A 24,258-nucleotide genomic window follows, 5' to 3' on the forward strand; every position below is an offset into this window, starting at 1 on the left:
CGGCTCGGATCGATGCAGCCGCCTCCCCCGCCCCTCTGAGCTTCCTCTCCCTGCTGCTCATTAGTGCCCCGATTAATCAGCCCCCCCCTTTCCTCTGGGGGACAAGTGCTTCCTCCCCCATGAGGGCTCACGTTCTCACGCGGGCCCCCCAGAACACAAGCTGCTCCCTGTGACCACCCCAGCCTGGGAGCACCAAGGCATTTCCTCCTGGGCTGCCCACTGGGGCCCCACCCCTGCCTGCCATGCCAACCCACATGCCTGTTCCCCTCGGCAAGACAGCAGCCCCACCAGGGCGCCCCTGCCCTATTCTGCCGTCCACCCCCTGCTTCCGCTTCTGAGATAGTACTCCCCATCCAAGCCCGCACATTTCTCCTCCCTCCCAAATCCCCATTTGGGCTCTTCCTCTCCCTCCATTCCATACCCTCTCCTCCACCCATCACACCTCCTCCCTGCTCCTTGGCCCGTTCACCCAACACCCTCCCCCACCCACCAGACAGGTGTGGCAAGGGATTTGGGAAGCGTTTGGGGAAGAAAAATGTGGCCACAGATGTTCAAGTCAGCCAGGGTGCCCTCTGTCCCAGACACAGGAATGACTGAGTTTGGGGGCGGGGGAGGGGGCGGCCAGCATCCCAGGAGGGGGTGGGGGGGAAGGTGGATGTTGAGCCCAGGAGCAAAGGTCCAGGCCAGTCACGAATCTTGGTGGAGTCACCTATGTCCCCTTGTCTGCCTTGCCTGCCCTCCTCTGCCCTCCCCTCCCTCATTCAAACAAGTGGCTCTCCCAAGGAGTTTCTGGAAGCCGCTGTGAGTGGGGTAGTTGGGGGCAGGTGGTGGCCAGGTGCTGGGATCAGGAGTCCGGAGTCAAGAGTCAGGGAGGTTGGGGGGGGGCGGGTGGTGAAGTCGGCTGAGCCTGGGTGTGGTCCCCCAAAAGTGGCAGAATGAGCTGAGGACTCTGGGTGCAGATCTCTTCCCTGGGTGGCCTGGGAGTGGGGCCATCTGGGGACCCCGTGAGTGCCTAGGGTGTGACAAGAGTTTGGGCGGGGGGCAGCCCGACAAGGTTGTTGAAGGCGGGGGCCGGGGATCCCAGTCCTGGGCTGGGGGCTGCCCCCGCCCCTGGCCTGGCTCCTGCCGCCAGTGCCGCCGGTGAAGCGCTGTTGACATGTCCTGAATTATTAAGCACGGGGTGGGCTCCGGAGCACATGCTGAGCGGAGCGGCTGGGGCTGCGCGGCGTGGCGGAGCAGCGCTCACTCCCTCGCTCGCTCGCTCGCAGGGACACACGCAGGGGCTGACAGCTGTGCTGGTGCTGATAAGGGAAGCCACAAGGAGACGATCGAGGAGAGAGACAAGCAGCAGCAGAGGCAGCAGCAGCAGAGGCAGCGCGAGGGCTGCGGAGCTGCTGGGAGTGGGAGTGACTCCCCCACCTCGGGCCCCCACCCTGTCCCTGTCCTCCTCCCGCTTGCCCTGAGTTGAGGAGAGCGGCCGCTGCCACCACCGCCACTCCGGAGGGCACCGGGGGGGCTGCCGGCCAGGGAGGGACAGGGGCAGGGAGGCTCTGGCCAGTCCCAGCAGCCGGGGACAGATGCCGATCGAGATTGTGTGCAAAATCAAATTTGCAGAGGAGGATGCGAAACCCAAGGAGAAGGAGGCAGGGGATGAGCAAAGCCTCCTGGGGGCAGCACGGGGGGCAGCAGCCCCCCGGGACCTGGCCACCTTTGCGAGCACCAGCACTCTGCACGGGCTGGGCCGGGCCTGTGGCCCAGGCCCCCATGGACTGCGCAGAACCCTGTGGGCACTGGCCCTACTCACCTCGCTGGCTGCCTTCCTGTACCAGGCGGCTGGCCTGGCCCGGGGCTACCTGACCCGGCCTCACCTGGTGGCAATGGACCCTGCTGCCCCAGCCCCGGTGGCTGGCTTCCCGGCCGTCACCCTCTGCAACATCAACCGCTTCCGGCACTCGGCGCTCAGCGACGCCGACATCTTCCACCTGGCCAATCTGACGGGGCTGCCCCCCAAAGACCGGGACGGGCACCGAGCCGCCGGCCTGCGCTACCCGGAGCCCGACATGGTAGACATCCTCAACCGCACTGGCCACCAGCTTGCCGACATGCTCAAGAGCTGCAACTTCAGTGGGCACCACTGTTCCGCCAGCAACTTCTCTGTGGTGAGTCCTGCCAGCTGGCCCGCCCGGCCTGGGGTGGCCGGAGGCCGGTGGGGGGGTGGGGGGGGGGGGGGAGGTGGCGCGCAGGGGCATCCTCAACAGGGCTCTACAGGGCTTCCCTTCCTTCCGCCACCAGAGGCTGGCCTCGTGTCTCCCCCAAGCCCGGTGTTTCCCTCTAGCTCCCCAGCCGCGGAACAGGGGACACTCCTAGGGGCTCACCCTGGTGCTGCTGCGGCCGCTCCTCTTCTCGGCTCTGCTGCTGCTGCAGGGCCCAGGTCTGGGCCCGGGGGGCCCGGAGTGGGCCCGGGGTCCCCGAAGCTGGGCAGCTTGCAGGGAAGGAAGGGATGCACCGTGCCAAGGCCGGGCCGACTGACCCCCACTCATCTCTTGTTCCCTTTTTCCTCTGGATTCTTCTCCCCGCTGAATGAGGGTGTTGGGGATGGGGTGTCTGGGGGGCTCCAGCAAGAGAGGGACTCAGGGCTGCCTCCTGGGGAGCTGGCCCGACCGGCAGGCTGGATACAGACGATCTTGATCTTCGTGTACACTGGGTGCCAGTGTCTCTTCTCTGTCTCTGTGTCTCTCATACACACCCCCTTTCACAGACTCCCTCACACATCCCTCTTTCATGCTGCCCCTCCAGCCTCTCTCCCTTTCCCTCCCTCCGTTTCCTGGTTCTTGCTGTTCCCTTGCCCGGCTCTGGCTCTTACACTGAGAATCACTTATTCACTCCTATGTGCATGGCTCACCCTCACTGCAACCCAGCAACACACACACACACACACACACACACACACACACACACACCTACTGCTCAGGGACAGTTTTCTGCGCTCCCTCTCTCATACTCAGTGTCCCTGTCACCACACTCACATGCACACCTGCACACCCACACACCGAGAGCTACCCATTTCTATGCCCAGATCCCAGCTCTTACTTAGCTGCTGAGGACGAGGACAGGGTCACACTGTGGATGCCATCCCCTTTGTGATGCCCCCCGCCCATCTATCTTGATCCCTGCGCCCCATGCGGGGACTGCTGGTGCCATCTCTCACATGTGTGTGGACACAGACACACACACACACACACACACTCTCTCATTGAGATCTGGAGTGTCGGCTTGGGCTGCCCTCCCATGCACACCTCCCACAGTCAGGTGTGAGCTCAGGGGGCGTGTCTTGTGTGCTGTCTGTCTGTCTGTCAGTCAGTGCTCCATTCACCCACACTCACAGGGTATCTATTATCCCTGGTGCTAGAGATCCCCGGTGCACGGTTGACTCCCAGCATTGTGTACATGTGTGTTTACATCCTTGTTACCACTGCCCAGTGCATATGCAAATATGTGGCGCCAACATGGTGCCCACTCCAGCCAGCCTCCAGTGGCCTGCCCCAGGGATGGGGAGGGCGCTTTCCTTCCTCTGGCCCAGGTTCCCATTCGCTCACTCACTGCCTCAGTACAGCAGGAAACGTGCCCCTACTAGGTTCCTCTCACCGCTACCCGTGCCTGCAGCCTCTGGGTCCTCCTGCCACTGGGTGTGGGGGCAGTTGTGTAGAAATGGAGGAAGGGGCAGGAAGGAGGGGTCGTCCTGGGTGGGGGGCACTGGGCTTTTGTGTGGCCACACACCCCTCTTCTAGGAAAAATCACTGCTCCCAAATCCGGGACTGCGAGAGTCCTCAAGAAGGAGGTGAGGTGTAGAGAGTGTGCATGTGGACTTCTGGGTCCATGGAGCCCCTCTGTCTGACATCCTCACCCCTCAGAGTTGGGGGGAGGGAGACACAGCCCAGTCCCAGCAGGTGTTGTTGGGGCAGAAATCAATGGGAGCTTTGTGTCCCTGTGCAGGGAATGGGGGGGGGTGGGGTGGGTGTGGGTAGAAAGGAAAGGGGAAGTGTGTTGAAACCTCAGTGGGAAGGAGGGTGGCGGGGAGGGAGAGATGGGGAAGGGGGGAGTAAGGTGAGGGAAGCAGGGTTTCCTGCCTCGCTCTAGGAAAAGGAGGTGCCCGGAGGATCTGGGAACAGGGAGTCTCTGGGAATCCTGAGGATGGCTAAAGGGGAGGATGGGTGTCCAGCGGGCCCTTTCATACCCTGGGGCTGCAGACAGGAGGGCGACAGAAGTTTGTGGGTCTCAGCTTTGGGGCTGCGGCAGGCCCAAGAAGGGCGGAGGGGCAAAGCAAGCACTGGGGGACAGGAATTCCCCTTTAGAGCCTGCGTTCCCTGTCTCCCACCCGGTCTAGACCCCATATCCTTCTGCCCATCCCCCGTCTGCTGAGCGTAACTCTCCCTTGGACCTGGCCTTCGAGGGCTGAGTCTGCTGCAGATTCACCAGGGTCTGGGAGTGCGGGCTGGGATGGCGGTTCATGCCGCACGGCCGTGGGGAAGATGAGGGTGTACCGCAGGGTGAGATCAGAGAAGGGGCAGGAGATGAACACAAGGGGTCTCTCAGGAGGACACGAGGTCCACAACAGACCCTGCGGTAAGAACACGGAGCTCCTGGTGGGATCGATGGTGGGGAGACGGGTACGGGGATCCGCTGGCAGGGGACCTGCCAGGGTGTGAGTGGTGAGATGGTCAGTGACAAAGACAGGCTTTGGGGAAGGGGCTGGGATGTGTGTTCTGTGGCTTTCCCTGTTTCCTCCTTCCCACTCCCCACTCTGCTGTGACCTTTCCTCCAGAATCCAAGTTAATAAATGTCACATTTTCCAGCCTATTTTTACTCTGGGTAATGTGCCCTCCCCCAGTCCCCTAAGCTGCTGCTCTTGCTTCTGTTACCACTGCAGTCGCTTTCACCCCCACGCTCCCTAATACCCCCTCACCGACTCCCAGTCGCTCGCCCAATCAACAGGAGCTCTGAGTGCCTACTGTGTACCTGCTCGGTGGTGCGGGGGGGGGGGGGGGGGGGGAGAACAAAGAAGGGAAGCCCCAGTCCCCGGTCCCTGTCCTCAGGCAGCCTACACTCTCCTGCTGGAGCAGAGACAGGGACACTCAGAAGCTTAACCAACCATGCAAGAGTTAACCAGCCATGCAGGTGGGTGTCCTGAGCTGCCAGGATCAACTGCCAAAAGAGGCCCATGGGTAGTAAGAGCCCAGACAGAGAGGCCACTCTGGGCGGAAGAGGGCTGGGAAGGTTCACGGGGTGAGGCAGACCTGGGAGGTTTGGAGAGGAGGGGAGAGAGAGAGAGGAAAGAGCTCCTGGGCAGTGGAGGACACTCACCGCTCCACCCATGCTTCCTTCCACCTAGCTTACCCCGTCCGTTCTCCTCTTCCCTTCCGGCTCCTTACTCAGTCTCGTACCCACCCACCCACTCCCACCTCGCCTCCTGCTCTCACCACCTATATGTTCTCTCCCTTCCTCCGATTCCCACCACCATCTGCTCCCCCCACCCTGGTGCTCCGAGCCCCATCCATACTTTCCCCATTGCGGCTTGCTCTCAGCCTGCCCACTTACTCGAAGGCAGAAATCACTCTCTCTCCCTGGGCTTCATCTCTTTAGCTGTAAAATGCAAGGGTGGCTCTAAAATTCAGCTTCTCCTCTCAGCTGGGGAATGTATGGCGGAGCAGTCAAGTGTGTGGTTTCTGGAGCCGGACCGTCTGGATCTGAACCTTGGCTCTCCCCTCTAAGCTGTGTGGCCTTGGAGAAGTCAAAAAGCTTCCGTGAGCTTTCGTTTGTTTCTACATCCAGTAAATGCAATATTAGAACCTAAACAAGGCGGGCAGTTGAGAGGATTAAAAAGATGGCCGAGAAGAACTCAGCACACTGCCTGGCGTGCACATAGTGTGTCCTCTGGAAGAGTCCACAATTGCAAGTGCCACTGCCCCAGCTTCCTGCTCTCTTACCTGTCGATTCCCAGCACCACCCGCGGTTGCCGACCCACATGCAGGCATCTTTGCTATTTGCCGTCTCCTGTCTTTCCCCCGGTCTTGATCCTCAGGCCCAGCCCCTCCCCTCCCCTGTTACAGCATTCCCGTGTTACCCACCCCTTCCAAATATTCACGCATGTGTGCGTGCGTGCATGCATGTGCACAGACTCTCTCCAGATCGGTGCTCTCCCACGGAACATCTCTGGGATGATAGAAATGTATCCGTGCTGTCCAACATGGGAGTCACCAGCCACACTGGCCATTGAGCATCTGACATGTGATTCGTGTGACAGAGAAAATGAATTGTTCAATTCAGAGAGCCGCACGCGGGTAGTGGCAACCGTGGTGGACAGCACAGTTCTCAGTGGACCCAGGAACTAGGTTCAGACTGCAGGACTGGGCAGGGCTAGGAATTCCAGCCGGGGCCAGAGGATATGGGTGGCAGGTGTGGGCTCTGGTTGGAAGCTCTGGCGTCTACGATCTGGGCTGAGGTCCCAGGTTGAGCTGAGGATAGGGCCTGGGTCTGGAGACACGGAGGTGTCTGTTGACATCACATGAACCGATGCACCTTTCTTCCCAGGTGCAGGACATGACCTCAGTCTTTTCTCTTCCATTCTATTGTCTGGAAAATTGAGGCGTGGGGGAGGTGGAAAATCCTGGAGGAGGCAGGGGTAGGATGCAGCCCCTCTCTGTGGGTCGTCAGGGGTCCAGCCACTCCCTGGAGGGGCAGGTGACCAGGGACGTGTGGGCACTTCACTGTCCCCATTCCCTCTTGGCTCTCAGACCTCCCTCCCCCTCCCAACCCTCCTTCCCCACTCGCTGGTGACTGCCGTGACTATTAATCACTCGCCCTGTTCTCTTCCTCTCTACTAATCAGGCACAATTAGACAAGGCCTCTTCCAGCTGGGCAGTCCCCCTCCCTGCCCTCCTCCCTCCTCTCCCAGCCCCACCCCGGCTGCCAGCCAGGACAGCTCAGAGGCAGGGGGGCAGCATGCATTCGGCCCTCTAGCCCTCCCTGGCTCCCCCATGCCAGATCCTGGCAATCCCCTGCCTTCGATCCCAGCTTCCTCTGAAGCTCACGGCTTCCTCCTAAGCCCGTTCCCTTCCCTGGTGTGGTCAGGGCGGTACTGATCAGCTCTGCCCTGCCTCCTCGGTTGTGGGAAGGCTACCCCATGAGCGTGACAACTCCATACCTTGGCTGCTGGCTCCTGAGGGCCTGAGGGTTGCCCCCTGCCCCCTCGACTCAGGAACGGACGGGCTTCCCTCTGAGGTTGGCGCAGGCCTCTTACCTACCAGACAAGCTTACCTCTTACCCTCACCCTCTGTCCAGCCCCTCTGCCCTGTCCTCTCTTAAGGCATGAATCTTGAGAACATTTAGTTCAACATCTAGTTCAGGGTTGTCCTGCCTTCAGGAGCCAGGCAGGTCAGGTAGGGGAGGGCACATGTTAGGGAAGGGTGGGGTCTGAGCAGAAGGGAAGATCACTTATCCCCGAGGGGAGCCGCTGTCCCTCAGCCCCAGCTAACTCACGACCGGGTCGGGGATGCCCAGTGTTTGGGGGTGGGGGCAGGGTCTTCCAATTTGTCCAGGGAAGCCCAAGTCTTGATGATTTGAATAAAAATTTTCCTGACTTTAAGAAATATTTTGAGGGCTACCTACAAGTCACAGCTTGCAGAACCCAGTGTTTGCTCTCCCCACCGCCTGCCCCAGAGCTGGCTGCTGGCCCTCCTGGTGGCGGTGCCCTCAGTCTGGCTGCTTCCCATTGGCCACAAGTGGAATTGGTGGTGGGGGATTCAAGTGGTGTGGCCAAGCACCCAAGGGCGGGGGCTGTTATTGTTGCAGAGGACTATCTTCCAGGGCAGCGGGGAGGGCCAGGAGGGACCTGCCCCACCCGGCCCCACTCAGCAGCCCTGTGGCCTCTTCATTAATCAGGAATCAGCCCCGAGCTGGGCTCATTATCAGCTCAGCTTCTTGTGGCACTGCCGGAAGATGCTGATTAGCATTTGAAGAAATGGCCCCAGTATCCCCCTCCTGTCCTCCCTCTGTCTCCCCTACCCATGCTCCTTGCAGGATTCCCACCCTTGCCCTTTGGATTCCAGGGAGAAATCTTCTCCCTCTTGTGGCTGGCGGCAGGGCTGCCCCTGCCAGTCCCAGGCTAGGGGGCAGAAAGGAACAGGAATGGGTGGCAGGGAGGCAGGGGCATCCCAGGGAGCACTAGGAGGGCTGAGTTTCAGCGCTGCTCAGGTTGAGGCCCCTGAGTCAGTGGGTTCCACTGGGCGGGAGTGAGTGCAGGGTGGAGACAGGGTGGTCAAGGAGAGATGGACAGTCACCCTGGAGAGGGGAGGAGGGCAGCCTCAGGCTGGTGGGTTATCAGCGTTGCCCTGTCCTTCCATGCTCTCGGCAATGCCACCTCTGTCTCGTGGCGGGAGGTGGGGGGGGGGGGGGTGGACAGCCAGAACCTTGGTCAGGAGACCTGAGGGTTAGGGTCTTGGAGCCATCCAGATGAATCCAGATGAATGGGGGTGGGAAGGTGGGAGGAGGACAGAGACAAGGAGGGTGGAGAGGAGAAGGTTCAGAGTGCTGTGTGTTTCCAGAAAGGGGTTGGTGGGGGGAGTGTTTGCACTTCTTCCCCTGGCTCCCAAGCTGGGGACCCGCAGCGTTGGAAATCCAACCCCGGGCCCCCTCTAACGTTCACCATGCCCTTGGGACACCCGTTTGGGGTTGGAGGGGGAGCAGTTCCAGAGAGACAGGCATGGGCTGCAGCAGCCGAGGCGGCAGCGAGAGTTCAGAGAGGAGCCACGGGATGATTAAGGGGAAATGGAGGACTGATTTAGGAGGAAAGATTAAAGGAGCTAAATCCGTGGCGCTTGGCTCAGCGGTGACTAAGCGTGGACAGGATAATAGCTTACAAATGTGTGAAAGGTGTAAATACCAAATGGGGGGAGGGGAGGCGGCTCGGCAGGCCAGGGGAGCGGGGACAGGGACTGGTCAGGCCCCACGGGGGGGACTGGGGACTCCTGGGAGACTGCCCGGTAGGGCTGGCCCCTCTCCAGTGGGGGTGCAGGGGAGGGAAACGGGGTTGGGGCTCCCCAGGTTCCAAGCGGGTTGTCGGGGCGCAGCTTCGCGGGCCCGGTGCCCACCTCCACGTTCCACTCCCGCAACACAGAGGACCTGAGGTTCAAATCCCATCGGAGTCCGTCTGCGCCCCTCGGCCCCAGGCCTTTCCCGCCGCTCCCGGGCCCTCCAGCTGCCCCCAGAGAACTGTTCCCCCGGGCCCCCGCCCTGCCGTCCGGGCTTGCGCCCCCTCGGCCCTCCCCGGCCGCGGCGGGCGGCGGGAGGCGGTGTCTCCCTCCGCGGTGGAAGCCTCTGGCTTCTGCTGTGTGCGGAGGTCACTTTGCCGAGGAGCCGGGAGCCGGGGGAATGCAAATGAGGCAAACCCAGGGAGGAGAGCCGAGGCGCCCGGAGGAGACGGGAGGGAGGGCGCTCGGGCGCGGTGATGGATGCTTGCCCCGCGGGAGGGAGGAGGGGGCGGCGGGGGAGCGCGCGGCGGTGGGTGCGGCCCTCGGGGTGCGGGTGGGCCCGGCCCGGATGCCCGGGTGCGTGTGCTGGGGTGGGGGGCGCACACCCACACACCCACCGCCACCTGCTCAGTCTTGGCCCGGGAACTCCCGCCCGGCCGTGGGTGTGTGCCGCACTGTGTCAACAAAACTCTCTAACGAATAACTTTGCGTCCAGGGGCGGCAATGTCAGGCAAGGGCTTCGTTACAAATTAAAAATATTCTCGCCTGGAAAACTGCCTTTCTAGGGTTTAAGGCCTAAGTGGTAGCTACCTGGGAGCAGGTTTACGGGTTTACCTGCGTGCTGGACACCCTGCGCGCTCCTCTCCCGTGGAAACGCGGCGCACTCCTGGAGTCACCGCATTCTTCTACGGCCCCAAGCTCTCCTGGCTCCCAGAGCGACCTCGGCCTGGAGTCACGCGGCCTTGACCGCCCCCTACTTCTCTTCCACCGCAGCTCACACATTTACATTTGAACAAACACTGCTCCCATTTCCTCCCGGACCTGGGAGCGGGCGCGCTTCGACCTTGGGGAGGAGGTTGCTCTGAAAAGCACCTGGCTGGCTGTGGGGGTGTGGTAGGGGAGGAGGCCAGGCCTGCTTGGGGGTGGGGGGGTGGGGGGTGGGCATTCTCCGGTCTGGACCGTGTGGCGGGAACCCAAGCCCTTCCGGTGCGGGTGAGTGAGCTTGCTCCGGGAAGCTCTACCCTCCAACCCCAATCCCCCTGCCGGACGACTTGTGGGATTCCCGTCACAGCAATAGTCCCAGGCAGTAATGATCTGCCTATACGTGTGATTGTTCTATTTTGTTCCCGGCTGCTGTGCACCTGCCTCATAGTGTAGGTGGCTCGATAAACACGTTTTGAATGAATGAATCCCTTTGCAGCCAGACAGCAAACGCCTTCAGGGCAGAGACTGTTTTGTTCTCTGAACCATCCCCGGCACCAAGCACAGTGCCTGACACAGTGCACAGCCTCAAAGAATAGTGACGGGCACATAAATGCTGTTTTAACACCTGCCATTTCTTGAGCACCTACTATTTGCCAGTGCTGTGACAGGTGTGTATCATCACACAGTGGATATGAGCACAGGCTTGGGCATCGGACTGCCTGGTACCCTGCTGTGCCATGATATGCGACCCTGGCAGGTTCCCTACCCTCTTTGGGCTTCTAGCATTTTGTCTCTACAATGGGGTTAAGAGACCTCTAGTGCAGGGTTTTTGTGGGAATTAAGGAGTGAATTTATATAAAGTGCCCAGGGCCATGCCTGACACAGAGTAAGCACTAAATAAATGTTAGATGTTGCTATGATTTATGTATATCATCTCTTACCTCATAACACAGATCCGAGAGGTTCAATGACTGAATCCGAATCCCACAGACAATATAGGCAGGCCTCAGATGTGAACCAGGCTGGGCTGCAGGCCTGTTCATTCAGTGCTGCTTCTCATCCGGTAGGAGAGCCGTATCCCTGTTCCCGGGGCGGGTGGTTCACTCTGACAGAGCCCCATCCCCTAAGAAACACAGTCTCTCCCAAATTGCTGGGAGAGCCTTTACCAAGGTGCACGGTGCCCTGAGAATGGGACCAGTGGGAATCCAAGATCAAAATGCTACACCAATGTCAAGTATACTTCAATGAGGAAGAAAGAAAGAAAGAAAGAAAGAAAGAAAGAAAGAAAGAAAAAAAAGAGAAAGAAAGAAAGAAAGAGAAAGAAAGAAAGAAAGAGAAAAAGAAAGAGCTGCACCATTTGGCAAGAAGTCCCATTCACAAATCTATACCCCATACCATACCCCTTCCCTTATCTTTCTTGAACACCCTACCACACCCCACTCTGAATTTATCTCTAATCCTCATAACTAACTTCAGGAGAAGTTACCACTTCCCTTTCACAGATGCGCAATCCTAGGCTCAGAGAGATTAAATCATGCATCCTTACCCAAGGTTACTTGTCAACGGTTGGTGGCATAGCCAGGATTTGAACCCTGTTCTGTAGGATTCCAAAACACGTGCCCCTTTCCCCATGTTACAAAGCTATGGTATGTGTATCCATTTCCAGCACCCCCTCCAGTGGTCGATCTCTGCCCCAGGTTTTATTGGTCTCTATGACACTCTTGTTACTAATATTGAGGACTCATGTATATTATTTCACTCTGCAGATGCCTCTTTCATACACTTACAACCGCCCTATGAAATAAGTCAGGCAAGAATTTCTATTTCCACTTGACCGATGAGGAAACTGAGGTCCAGAGAAGTCAATAAATCACTTTACTAGCCAAGGTTACACAAGGCTGTCAGTGGTAGAGCTAAAGCTGACACCAGGGTCTGCTGACCCCTCAGGGGGGGTTAGAGGACAGTGTTGGGGCCAGTGGAGGAGAGGGACTGGACTCTGAATTTGCCCCGTCTTCCTATGTGCCCTTGGATACGTACCTTGCCACCCCTCTGTTGTGGCCTTTGCACGATGATGCCCTCTTCCTTCCCCATCGAGGAGGATAGAGAGGCAGGAGCCTTTGAACTTGGACACTTGGGCCACCCCTGAGTGTTGTTTCAAGAGCTGTTCGGCCTGGGGTGTTACTCACAGTCCAGAATGGATGAAGATGCACCCCCTTCCACTGGCCACCCCCACGGACTCCAGGGCACCACAGGGTTAAAGGGAATTCATTCCAGAGGCCTGAGTGAGAGGCCCAGGCCTGGACCACATCAGGGGAGGGCTGACGGAATGTGGGGCAGGAGGAAGCTCTTATGGAAAAGTTGGGGGGAGGGCGCCAGGGCCTTAGCAGAGGCAGGGTGCCCAGAAGGCAGTGGAGATAAAAGCCTAGGCTGCAGATTAGCTCTGGGATTAGCCCAGCCTTGGCTGCTTGGCTTCTTATCTCCTGGAGGCCCCTGGCCCTCTCCCCCACAGCTCTGAGCCCTGGCCCCGCTAATTGCCTGTTAACCCCGTGGGCTCCGTGACTGCAGGGAGGATGAGGGGTGGGGAGGGCCGGGGGTGCATGCAAGCCAGCCAAGGAGAGCTTTCCTGGGGGAAATGGGAGCTGTGGGTAGATGGAACCCAAGAGGCTGTGAGGAGCCAAGGCTCAGAGTAGGGAGCTCAGAGAGGACAGATCCCTCCCAACCTCTGATGTTGTCCGGGGCAGACCTGGAGGAGGGGGCAGGGAGAAGGAGAGGGGGGCATGCCCGGAGAAGGGTTCCTGGCTTGGCAGCAGCAGTCTCAGGCCCAGGGGAGAGTCTAGTAGGAAGATAAGAGATGGGGACTGGACACCTCGGCTAGGATAAACAGGCTGCAGATGCAGAGGGCAAAGGAAAGGAAAGGACAGGGCGCAGCCAGGCCAATGGGAGAGGAAGACAGAGGCCAGGGGGATGGGCTGGCTGACAGAGGGCAAGGGACCGAGAAACAGAGGCCAGATGGGATAATTTATCAGATGCTGAGGACAGGCAGGCCAGGAGAATAGAGAAGGGCCGTGAGACACAGAGATCAGAGGGACAGAGACTAGGGAGTCAGACTCAGGCCAGGGTCCAGGCCAAGAAAGGGTGGGCTGGTCTGAGAGGGACAGGCGGAGGGCTGGCCAAAAGGAAAAGAAAGGACCCTTGGAAGGGTCCAAGGGTCCACACGCAGCACAGACAGATTCCCGTCTAGAAGCTTATTCAGCCCGGGGCCAGAGGGATTCTGGGAGGCCATGTGCTCAGCCTAGGGTCAGGAGGGCGGACCCAGGAGCTAAGGCAGAAAGCGAGGCGGGGGGTGGGGGGGTGGGGGTGGGGGTGTGCAGACCAAAGGCAGAGGTAGGGGTCTGAGATGGGAGGGGTCTGGGATGGGAGATACAGAGGTAGGGGTCTGAGCCCCTAAGGCTGAGGGCTGGTAGTGGGTCATTTGGAGACAGACCCTCGGCCCACTCCGGCACATCCTAGCCTAGCACCTGCCCCTTTCCGCTGCGGGGCCCTGGACTCTCCTGTATGCATTCCCTCCTTCTGGGCCAGTCCATGGGGAAGAAAGCAGTGACCAGCCTGGGGGACCTTGAGGCAGAGCGGCCGTGCCGTCTCCATGGAAGAGGCTGTGGGCTGTGCCGCCACCAGGGTTCTGCCACTTAGGAGCTGGCAGTTCCACCCGCCGCTGCCTGCCTGGCCCGGGGACCGTCTCCGGGGCAACGCTCTGCTCTGCCCAGCGGTCGGGCCTGACCTGGGCTGCGCAAGTGGCCCGGCCCTGCCAGTCTGGCCTGTCCCTTCCCTGCAGAGTATCTCCATCAGACCCGGAGCACGTCCACCCACCGTCACCCCCACTCTGCACAACCCCCTCGAGGGCAGGGGTGCCAGGTAACCACCCCCCCTCCAAAGCCATTGTAGTCAAAGTCTTCCTGGTTACCCCTGCCCCACACAGGGCCGGGCTCAGTGTCATGCAGAATGGTCTGTGTGTACTTACTGGAGGTATTGAAAGGGAGGCTGCCCAAGGCCCGCCCAGGGTCAGGAGCCTACCAGAGTCATTTAGTCACCGGATACGCACCCGCCAGGTGTTTTATAAGCGCTAATTCTGCTTTGGCACTGGGCTCAGTTCCGTTCGGATCTCTTGTCGTTTACTGGCTGTGTGCCTTTAGTCAACTCACTTTCCCTCCCTGGGCTTCCTCACCATTAAATGGGGGCAACGATACTTTCCTCGTGTGGTTTTCCAGAAGGCAAAGGAGAGCCCTTCTCAAAGGAGAAAATAAATCAAAAGCACCATAGTGCAAGACCTTTGGTAGGGTTCACCTGGCACTCCTTCCCTCCACCTCACGCCTTCTACGAGTTGTGCTGGGGTCTGCGCAGGCCGAAATGGGCTCTGAGCCTCTCAGCTGCGGGGAGTCCACAGTCCTTCGGGCTGGGTCAGGCTGAGCTGTGGAGAGGCCGCGACGGTTCCTGGTGATCAGGGGGAGCCACCGGGGCGGTGCTGCACAACGGGGGTGGGGGGTAGCTCACTAAACCTAAACGGGTCCCCCATACAGTCCACGCCTTGTTTGGCCTCTCAGCTGGAGCATACACTCAAACCAGCGGCATCAGCAAGAGCTGATTCCAGCATCTTCTTGGCCCGAAGTAGGAAGAGGGCGGCCGCCTTGAGATTTGAGTCAAATACTTCTGTATTCTCCCCATCTACCCTTCCCACCCGCCCTGGGGACCCAGGAATCTTGCACCAAGCCCCTCTCCGGGTTCCCCTCCTTCCAGTAACACGTTGTCAGAGCGCAGACCTAAAGTGGAGCTGTCCTACGGGACTCTCACCCGTTCATTTTGGGCCTTTCTACTTGAAGTACGGTCCACGTGCCAGAGGTTGTTAGAAATGCAGAATCTCCGTCTTGTCCCCCTCCCCTTGCCAACACACACGACTGAACCAGAAACTGCATTTTAACAAGGTCCCCAGGTGCTTTGTGTACAATACAGTTTGAGAAGCAATGATCTTGGAGACCTTGGTAAATCAACCCATCTCTCTGAGCCTCAATTTCCTCATCTGATAGAGGGGGATGTGAGGATTCCATTGGAAAGAGCACGTTAAGCGTTTAGTCAGTGCCTGGGCACAGCGAATGCTCTGGGACTGTCAGCCATGCCTACTCTTGCCCCACAGATAGACGTGCAGCATGGAGTGGGCAAGGCTGATACAGACAGGGTCAAGGACTGGAACCCAGAAATTGGTCAGGGGGAGAAGCAGGAGGGAGGGACAATGAACTGAGGGGCAGCAGATCTGGAGAACAAAGAATGAGGAAGGTGTGGGGCGCCTGGGTGGCTCAGCCTCTTGATTTCAGCTCAGGTCATGATTTCATGGTTCGTGAGTTGGAGCCCCACCTTGGGCTCTGCACTTACAGTGCAGAGACTGCTTGGGATTCTCTGTCTCCCTCTGTCTCTGCCCCTGCTCATGCCCCACCCTTCACTCACTCAAAATAAATAAACGTTAAAAAAAAATGAAAGGCTTAGAAACAGGTAGTCCCTGACCCCTTATCCCAAAAGAGAGGGTTAGCTTTCCAAAAAAAAAAAAAAAAAAAAAAGTGAGGAAGATGTACGGAAGTGGAATGGAAGGGAAGGAGGAAGTGGTGGGGGAGGGGACAGACGGGTGTTAAATCACTCACCGCTCTCATTTCTCACCTGTCTCATTTCAGCTGGTGGGACTGAGAGGGAGCTGGGGCTTGGGTTGGCAGGTGGCAGCTGTGGGTTGTGGGAACAGCTCAAGTCTTGCATCCAGATGAATTCCGCCTCTCCTACCGACTAGTTGACTGGTTGTGTGGCCTTGAGCAAGTCACATCACCTCTCTGAGCTGCAGTTTCCTGGTCTTTAAAAGCCAAGTAATTTAAATCTATCCATATCAGAGTTGCTGAGTGCATGAAATGGGGGTGGGGGGGTGGGGGTGGATGTAGCCATGATTTGTAAATTGCAAGGTGCTTGTTAGACACGTGTTTGTTTGAGGATCTGCAGGCAGGATATTTGGGTGACAGAACACTTAACCCTGCTCCCCAGACAACGGTGCCCCAGGCCCCCAGTTCTTAGAAATCATCCTTCTCGCTGCCCACAACCCAGCCCCTCTCCCTTCTACACCCTTTCTCTGAAGCTAGGCATTTAGGATATCTTTTCCCCAACACCGCCCAAGCCTTTTCTCCCAGCTTTTACCAGCTGGAAATGTTTCCAAGGAGAGGGGAGAGGGAGCACGAGAGTGATTGAGGGCACTGACCCCTTGCCCCCAGGGAAGGTGCTGCCTGTGATGGGTTTGACCCGGGGGCTCGTCTCTGTGGGGTGAGCCTGGCAGCGGGGCACCTGCCTCCGCCTCTCTCTTGACCCCCGCTCCCCAGCTGCTGCGCAACGACCCCATCGCAGCTCCTGGCCGGCGGGGCTTCGGCATCCATCTCCGGGACGCCAGTGCCATCTGGTGTCCATTCTTGGGAACCCTCCGTAGTGGAAAAGAGCTTCGTTTGGTGTGTCAGTAACTGCTTATAAGCTTTCCTCCTGCCGGCCGCTGGGCCAGTGCTGGGGACACCAAACCCACTGCTCCTGTGCAGCATAAACCTCAGTGGGGGAGATGTTGACACTGAACAAGGACAACCAGATAAACAAGATAATCTCAGGTCTTGGTATACAATGAGCAAACCGATGAACACCTGCGGAGGATCACCCTAAGTGTGTGTGTGGTATATGTGCGTGTGTCTGAAGACGGGACACTTGGGGCGCCTGGGTGGCTCAGTCGGTTAAGCGTCCGATCTCGTCTCAGGTCATGCTCTCACAGTTCGTGGGTTCGAGCCCCGCGTCCGCTCCGTGCTGAAAGCTCAGAGCCTGGAGCCTGTTTCAGATTCTATGTCTCCCTCTCTCTCCCTGCCCCTCCCCTGTTCACGCTCTGTCTCTGTCTCAAAAGTAAATAAACATTTTAAAAAAATGAAGAGGGGGGCACTTAAGCTGAGACTTAAAAGACAGCTAACCATGCCAAAGGTGGGGGGAGGTGGCATTCCAGGAGGGAGAAATAAATGAACAAAGACCAGAGGAAGGAAAGGTGCTCCATGGGTTTGAATTTGTCAGAGATCTGGGGGTAGAGTGGCAGGAGAGGTCATGACACATGGCGATTTTTCAGGCTAGGGAAGGAGTTTGGCTTTATCCTCTGGGGAACGTTGGGCTCCAAGCCAGCAAGGGACTCAATTGGATCCCTGTAGTTTACAATGGGCACTCTGGCTGCTGTGTGTGGGGGGGTGCCAGGAGCGAGAGGCAAGGGTGGCTGAAGGCAGACCAGTTAGGAGCCCGGAGCGAGGTGGGAGATGCTGGTGAAAGAGGGGACACAAGATGGAATGAAAGTGTTTGGATTCCAAATAGATTTCAGGAGTAGAGTTGCCCAGCTCAGATTCTGGATTGAATGTAGGAGTGAAGGAGAGGGGGAAAAGCCAGAGATTCTGACTTGAGAAATGGGGTAGATGGTGGGGCCCTTAAATCAGAGGGCCGGAGCACAGAAGATCGCAAGAGTTCTGCTATTGATACTCTAAGCTGGAGATGTCTTTTAATCAGCTAAGAGAGGATGTCAGTAGAAAATATAGAGCTTAGGGAAGAGGCTGGGCTGTAGAGTGGTTGCTGTTGGGCAGCGATGTCCAGGCAGGCGGGCCCTCTCACGGGACAGGGAGCCTTGAGCTGCAGGAATTGTCTTAGCTTCACCTCCTCTCTTCCTCTCTCTCACCCCCCTGCCCCAGGTGTATACTCGCTATGGGAAGTGTTATACCTTTAACGCGGATCCACAGAGTTCACTGCCCAGTCGGGCTGGGGGCATGGGCAGTGGCCTGGAGATCATGTTGGACATCCAGCAGGAGGAATACCTGCCCATCTGGAGAGAGACAAGTATGCAGGGAAAGGGACAGGGACCGATTTGGGGGCTCCAGCCTGGGCCCTCTGCCTGGGAGGGGTTTCCAAAGGTCCGCATCTCCACTGTGCAGATGAGACATCGTTTGAGGCCGGCATCCGAGTGCAGATCCATAGCCAAGAGGAGCCACCCTACATCCACCAGTTGGGCTTTGGCGTGTCCCCAGGCTTCCAAACCTTCGTGTCCTGCCAGGAACAGCGGGTGAGCACCTCCAGCTGGGCCCTGGATTGGACACTGGGCAGGGTCTTTGGGCCCAGAGGGGATGCTGACCAGACCTACCCTCCAGAAGCTCACAGGCCACCAGGCCACTCATGGACTTTGCTGAGGTTGTGGGCAATGGAGGGCCAGGTGGGCCTTTTGGGCATGACCCCATTATGCACCCCCTCTGCAGCTGACCTATCTGCCCCAGCCCTGGGGCAACTGCCGGGCAGAGAGCGGGCTCAGGGAGCCTGAGCTTCAGGGCTACTCAGCCTACAGTGTGTCTGCCTGCCGGCTGCGCTGTGAAAAGGAGGCCGTGCTTCAGCGCTGCCACTGCCGGATGGTGCACATGCCAGGTGGGCACCCTCCCCTCCCGCCAGCCCTCCGTGCCCCCCTGCCAGGCTCCAGAACCTCCAGGGGCAGAACACTGCTCATGTGCACGAGCAAGTGCATGTGTACAACAACATGTGTGCGTGTCTACACTCACGTGAGTGTATGCGTATGTGTTTGGGACTTTATAAATGTTTTCACGTGTGCGTATGGCAATGCACGCATGCATGTTTGTGGGCCTGTTGATGCGCACTTCTGCATACGTGGGCTTACGTACATTTGGGCTTGTGTATTTGAGGCGGTTGTGTGCATGTGCTGGTACACATGCGTACAGATGTGTGTGCATGTGTGCATGCAGGCAATGTGCATTCGTTTGATGCACATATGCATGTGTACATTTTCGGGCGTACATGCACGAGCATGTGTACGCTCATGCATGTACAGGGATGTGCAAACATGTACGTCTGTGCGCGCGCATGTGCGTGCCCGCATTTGGGAGCGTGGTGGGGGAGAGGGGGTGGAACCATAGACTCCAGGAATAATCTTCTCTCCTTTCAGGCAATGAGACCATCTGCCCGCCAAATATCTACATCGAGTGTGCCGACCACACACTGGGTCCGTGCTGCCTTCTCCCCTCCCCTGCCTCTCCATCGCCTCCCTCTTCACCCCCCCTGTCTGCTGTTCTCCTCATTGCCTTGGCCCCCTTCCTCCTATTCTCTCCCTGGACACTCCCTCCAGGGTTGAGCCTTATCCCATACCTCCAGGGGGTCTGAGGACTTTGCAGGTGTGGACACTTGGGTAAGTGGAGGCAGCAGGGTAGGGGTTGCAGAAAAACCAGGACTGGGAGTGAAGGGTTGGGTTTCTGTTGTGGCTCCACCAACGAGCTCACCCTCTCTGGGGAAGCGAAATGACTTCTCTCTTGGTCTGAGGAAACATGCGCTGCTATCAGTGTGGGTAAGGCAAACCCCATCTGGCCATAGGTCTCACCTGGGTTGCGATTCACTCATTCTTTCCTCCATCCATCCATCCATCCATCCATTCATTCCTCTGCAGATGGTGGCAGCCTGGGCTGGTGCTGGAGGTGAGAGTGGGAACGAGAGGCCGCCCTCATGGAGCAGGGCTGTGAGCAGGCACCGTGCTGGCACAGGCACAGCCTTGGTCCTTGGATAGGGGAAACACAGGGGTGCTACAAGGCCCCAGAGATGGGCGTGCAGCTCCACCTGCGAAGGCAGGACGATCCTTGGAGGAGGTGATAGATTGATTAGCTGAGATTTGAAGGGTGTGGAAGAGTCAGCCTGGTGAAAAGGTGGGGACATGTTCTACGCAGTGGGAACAGTTCAGTGCTAAACATCTGTAGCCGGAAAGAGAGTTGGGAGGGGAATCACGGAAAGGTCAGTGTGGCTCGAGGCAGAGAACACAGGAGGTGGGGAGGGGGGAGGCAAGACTGGAAGAGGCTCTGGGAAGCCAACAATGGCTTAAGGCAAGGCAAGAATGCCATCTGATGTTATCAAGGTGACTCCGATTAGCTGTGGAGAAGGGATGATGGAAGTTAAGACCAGAAGCAGAGCAACCAGTCAGGTGAACACTGCAGTAATCCAGATGATGGGGCCCCCAGGGAGGGAGAGACATGACAGGAAGTGGAACTGAGATCTTCTCTGTCCCGCATTCCAACTGCGTCGGCCAAAGGGGCAGTGGGAGAGTGTTTAATGAAGGGGCAGATGTGTGAGCAGGGACTTTAGTTGTCCAGAATTTTGGGGTGTACTGTTAGGCAATGGGGAGCCACTGAAAGTTCTAGAGAGGTATCGGGATGATAAGGAGTGAATGCCATTTGCTGCTTTACAGGGTAAAGGAAGGGAGCGCCTCTGGGGTCCAGGCAGAGACGTGTGGCTGTCCCAGAGGACGGGAACTCCGGCCACAAGAGGGGGAAGCAGTCTCAGCCAACCAATGGCCTGGTGGTGAGGAAGCTGGGGAAAGAAATATCCTGGCATCTCTCCCCTCCTTGCTCTCTGACCCTGCTGGGGTCTCCCACTGGCCAAACCCAACTCAAAGCCAGAAGACAAGGGAGTCTAGGTAATGCATTTGGCAGAGAGACCTGCCTCCTGGACACAGAGAAAAGTGGAGGAGAGTGGAGAGTGGATCTGAAGGGGGGAACAAAGAAAATCCAGCATATGAAACATAGCATCTGTCCTTCTGCCCATCTGTCCACCCATCCACCCACTCATCCATCTGCATATGTGAAAACATGCATATAATCCCATTCATCCGGCATCCTCTCCAAGCCCCGTGTGTGTCTGAGATCTCGTGTGAATGGCTCTGACGGATGGGCTGTGTCCTCCGTCTGCACCATGAGGACTCCTCAGCCCCAAAGGGCTAGGACACAGAAAGATAAGTCTGTAGGAGGGTGCTGGGGGGTTCTGCCCTCACCCACTTTCTTAGGTGGTCTGAAGCTGGTCCAGGAAGGAACTCCCAGCCAGTCCCCCTTAGGCAGTGCCAGGGTGGCCAGTAGAGGCCCTCAGTGAGGACCTGCCTGCCTCAGGACAGCCCCTATGCCTTCTCCCTGCAGCCAGTGGGCCTCTGGGCCACCTGCCCCCCCCCCCCCCCGCCACTGCAGTTGGTACCTCTGTGTTGCAGACTCCTTGGGTGGGGGCACCGAGGGCCCGTGTTTCTGCCCTACTCCCTGCAACCTGACCCGCTACGGGAAAGAAATCTCCATGGTCAGGATCCCCAACAGGGGCTCAGCCCGGTACCTGGCAAGGAAGTACAACCGCAACGAAACCTACATACGGTATGTGTGTGTGTGTGTGTGTGTGTGTGTGTGTGTGTGTGTCTTTAGTAGAGGCCACCTGCAACAGGCCTGGTCCATGATGGAGACTGGGAGTGGGCGTATCTTTCTTACTAATGAGTCTTCTGCCAGGAATGCCTTTCACGATCCCTTTCTTCTAATTAATCCCTACCCATCCCCCAAGTCACATCCTGTGTCCCCACCTCCAGGGATGCCCTTCTTGATCCAAACGCCTTTCTTCTGAGCCCCCACAGCACTCTGTACCTCTCTCGGTCATTGCACTTAATGGTTGTTTTACAGCCCTCTGCTTGTGTCTCCCCAACCCCCCCCCCCCACCCCAAGCAACCTGGGAGCCATTAAATGCACATTGAGAGAATGCTGTGCCAAGGGAGAGGGACAAGGTGGCCTTCAGGAGAGGCCTCATTGAGTCTTGGGTCTGGTCCCCTGCAGTCAATCTACAAAGGCTGAACATCCTGTGGGTGCCAGGGTACCAGGGTGTGGGTCCTGTGGGGACAGAGGTGATTACACCACAAAGCTCCTGCCACAATTTGTGGGTGAGGCCACGTTTGATAGTGCCACAATTTGTGGGTGAGGCCACAATAGTGGGTGAGGCCACGTTTGATCGTCAGGCCTCCGCTGAGATTAATGGGCGGGGCAGGTGAAGCAGGGAAGGCATGTGTGGGGCCTCTGAGGACCCTGGGTGTGTGACAGGAGGAGACAGGGTGGGGGAGAGGCATCCCAACTAGAGAACTGTGGGATCATATACAGACCAGCCTGAGCAGTGGGGAGGCTGTGTGGAGAGAAGCAGGTAAGAAAGAAGTCTGGATAAGAAGGTGCAGATCACAGGCAGTCTTGGAAGTCTGGAAAAAGAATTTTGGGGTGTACTGTTAGGCAAAGGGGAGCCACTGAAAGTTCTAGAGAGGTATTGGGATGATACAGAGTGAATGCCATTTGCTGCCTTACAGAAGGCAGGAGGGGCTCCTTCAGGCCCAGGAGGTTTCTGTTTGTTTGTTTTTATTTTTGTGTTCGTTGTTTTAATGTTTATTTTTGAGAGAGTGCACGAGAGGGGGAGGTGCAGAGAGGGGGTGGGGGCGGCGGATCCAAAGTGGTCTCCACACTGATAGCAGACAGCCCTATGTGGGGCTCAAACTCATGAACTGTGAGATCATGACCTGAGCTGAAGCCAGACACTCGACCGACTGAGCCACCCAGGTGCCCCCAGGCCCAGGAGTTTCGTTTTGCTCTCCCAGGCCCTTGGGTAACCCTCAAAATATGAAACAGACATGCATCTGGGACTGTCTTCCCTCACAGCCTTTGGGAGTCTGAGGGTGGTCACCAGCTTCTTGGTGCAGGGGACTCAGATCAGGATGGCCCCACAGGGACACCCTGCTTCCTGTCTCCACAGGGAGAACTTCTTGGTCCTTGATGTCTTTTTTGAAGCCCTGACCTCCGAGGCCATGGAGCAGCGAGCGGCCTATGGCCTGTCAGCCCTTCTGGGTGAGACGAGGCCCTGACCCAGATTCCATGGGGGCAGATGAGCCCAGCCTGTGCCTCTGACCCTGCTCTTGTGCGCCCCAGGAGACCTCGGGGGACAGATGGGCCTATTCATCGGGGCCAGCATCCTCACCCTGCTGGAGATCCTGGACTATATCTATGAGGCAAGGGATGGGGGCCTGGTGGGGGCCACCCAGAGGGGGCGTGGAGGGTGGGAGGAGGGGCTGTGGGAAAAGCAGGGGGCAGTACAGTCTTCCTGGTGCAGCTGGCTTGGCTGCAAAGCCGGGGTTCTTGGCCAGGGTCTCCTGACTGGCTGGAAGGCTAGGGGGTGCTGAGGAGTCAGGAGAAGGGGATGGGTGGGGAGGATTGGGGAGTCCTAATGGGGGTTTGCTGGGGAAGCAAGTCCTACAAGGTGGACCTGGTGAGGCCTGCCCTTCTCCTCTACCAAGTTTCCTGAGCCCGCTGCTGTCCCTTCACTCTGAACCCCAAGGTGTCCTGGGACCGACTGAAGCGGGTGTGGCGTCGTCCCAAGACCCCCCTGCGGACCTCCACTGGGGGCATCTCCACCCTGGGGCTGCAGGAGCTGAAGGAGCAGGTGAGGGCGAGCTCTGCGGAGTGCAGCCGGTGCCCTCTCCCGGGACTGAAGGCCTCGGCAACTTCTGAACTAGCCTGGCCAAGCTCTTCCTGGGTTCCCTGGAAGCCCCTACCCTAGGGGGCGAGGAAAGGCTGGCTGCTGCGGGGTAGGGGGGGGGCGGCGGGGCATGGGGGCAGGGCTTGCATTCTCCACGTCCCGCTCCCTCTTTACCTTGCAGAGTCCATGCCCAAGCCGGGGCTGTGCTGAGGGTGGGGGAGCCAGCGGCCTGCTCCCCAACCACCACCACCCTCCTGGTCCCCGAGGAGGCCTCTTTGAAGACTTTGCTTGCTAGGATGGTGCTGTGTCTAAAAAGACCCAGGAGTCTGGGACCCCTCCCAGGATCCCCAACAGTCTCCTCCTGATCCTGGGACACAAGGCCAGGGCGTGACCCAAGGGGAGGGGGAGAGGGCGGTGCTCACTGGGAGGGTGGGGACTCAGTTCACCAGCTCTGGTGCCAGCTACTTTGCACAAGGGTCCTTCTTGTCCACACCTCCCACCCCCAGGCTGGTGCCCAGGGAGGGCTGGAGGGGAGGGAAGGAAAGGAGAGAGGGAGATGGAAGAAGGGGCCCACCCAGCAGGGGTGGAACCCCCTGTACATTTGTATATATTTAGGGAGGACAGGGTGGGGGTGGGGATACAGAAGTAGAAGCAGGGTGGGGCTATGGGGGTGGGTGATTCAGGGACAGCCAGGGTCCCAGCCCTAGAATGTCAGCAGGAGAGGGAGAACCCCCAGGACTCAGGAGGGCTGGGCTGGTCCTACTTCCTGTCCCTCTCCAGGCCCAGCTCCCCTTTTTGCAGGGGGACTGGGTGGCCCAGCAGGCCTGGCCTAGCTCCCAATTTCCCCTGCCCCCACCCCACCTTCAGAGTCCCCTCCACAGGGAGCAGGCCGACCTATCAGACCTTGGCTGAGTTTGGGGGTGGGGAAGGGAGC

At 58.4% G+C, this 24,258-nt stretch overlaps 1 protein-coding gene across 2 annotated transcripts; it reads left to right on the plus strand.

Annotated features, from left to right (window-relative positions):
• Nucleotides 1–1,562: 1,562 nt before the first annotated feature.
• ASIC4 (acid sensing ion channel subunit family member 4) lies at nt 1,563–23,688 on the plus strand. 2 transcript variants are annotated; one of them, XM_042953283.1, is made up of 10 exons: nt 1,578–2,159; nt 17,723–17,867; nt 17,963–18,090; nt 18,281–18,443; nt 18,976–19,032; nt 21,049–21,202; nt 22,605–22,696; nt 22,778–22,857; nt 23,184–23,288; nt 23,506–23,688. In XM_042953283.1, exons 1-10 carry the CDS (start codon nt 1,578–1,580, stop codon nt 23,617–23,619), a joined length of 1,620 nt encoding a protein of 539 aa, XP_042809217.1. In that variant the 3' UTR covers nt 23,620–23,688. The 2 variants fall into 2 exon arrangements, with proteins under 2 accessions (XP_042809216.1, XP_042809217.1); XM_042953282.1 differs by lacking the exon at nt 18,976–19,032 and having other exon boundaries at nt 1,563–2,159.
• Nucleotides 23,689–24,258: the final 570 nt, after the last annotated feature.

This window comes from Panthera leo, chromosome C1 (assembly GCF_018350215.1).
Source record: "Panthera leo isolate Ple1 chromosome C1, P.leo_Ple1_pat1.1, whole genome shotgun sequence".
Lineage (NCBI taxonomy): Eukaryota > Metazoa > Chordata > Mammalia > Carnivora > Felidae > Panthera > Panthera leo.

Coding starts and splice junctions, on each gene's coding strand:
- ASIC4 (XM_042953283.1), top strand. CDS start 1,578: ATGCCGATCGAGATTGTGTGCAAAATCAAATTTGCAGAGGAGGATGCG. Junction 2,160..17,722: donor CCGCCAGCAACTTCTCTGTG/GTGAGTCCTGCC, acceptor CCCCTGCCCCAG/GTGTATACTCGCTATGGGAA. Junction 18,444..18,975: donor CCGGATGGTGCACATGCCAG/GTGGGCACCCTC, acceptor CTCTCCTTTCAG/GCAATGAGACCATCTGCCCG.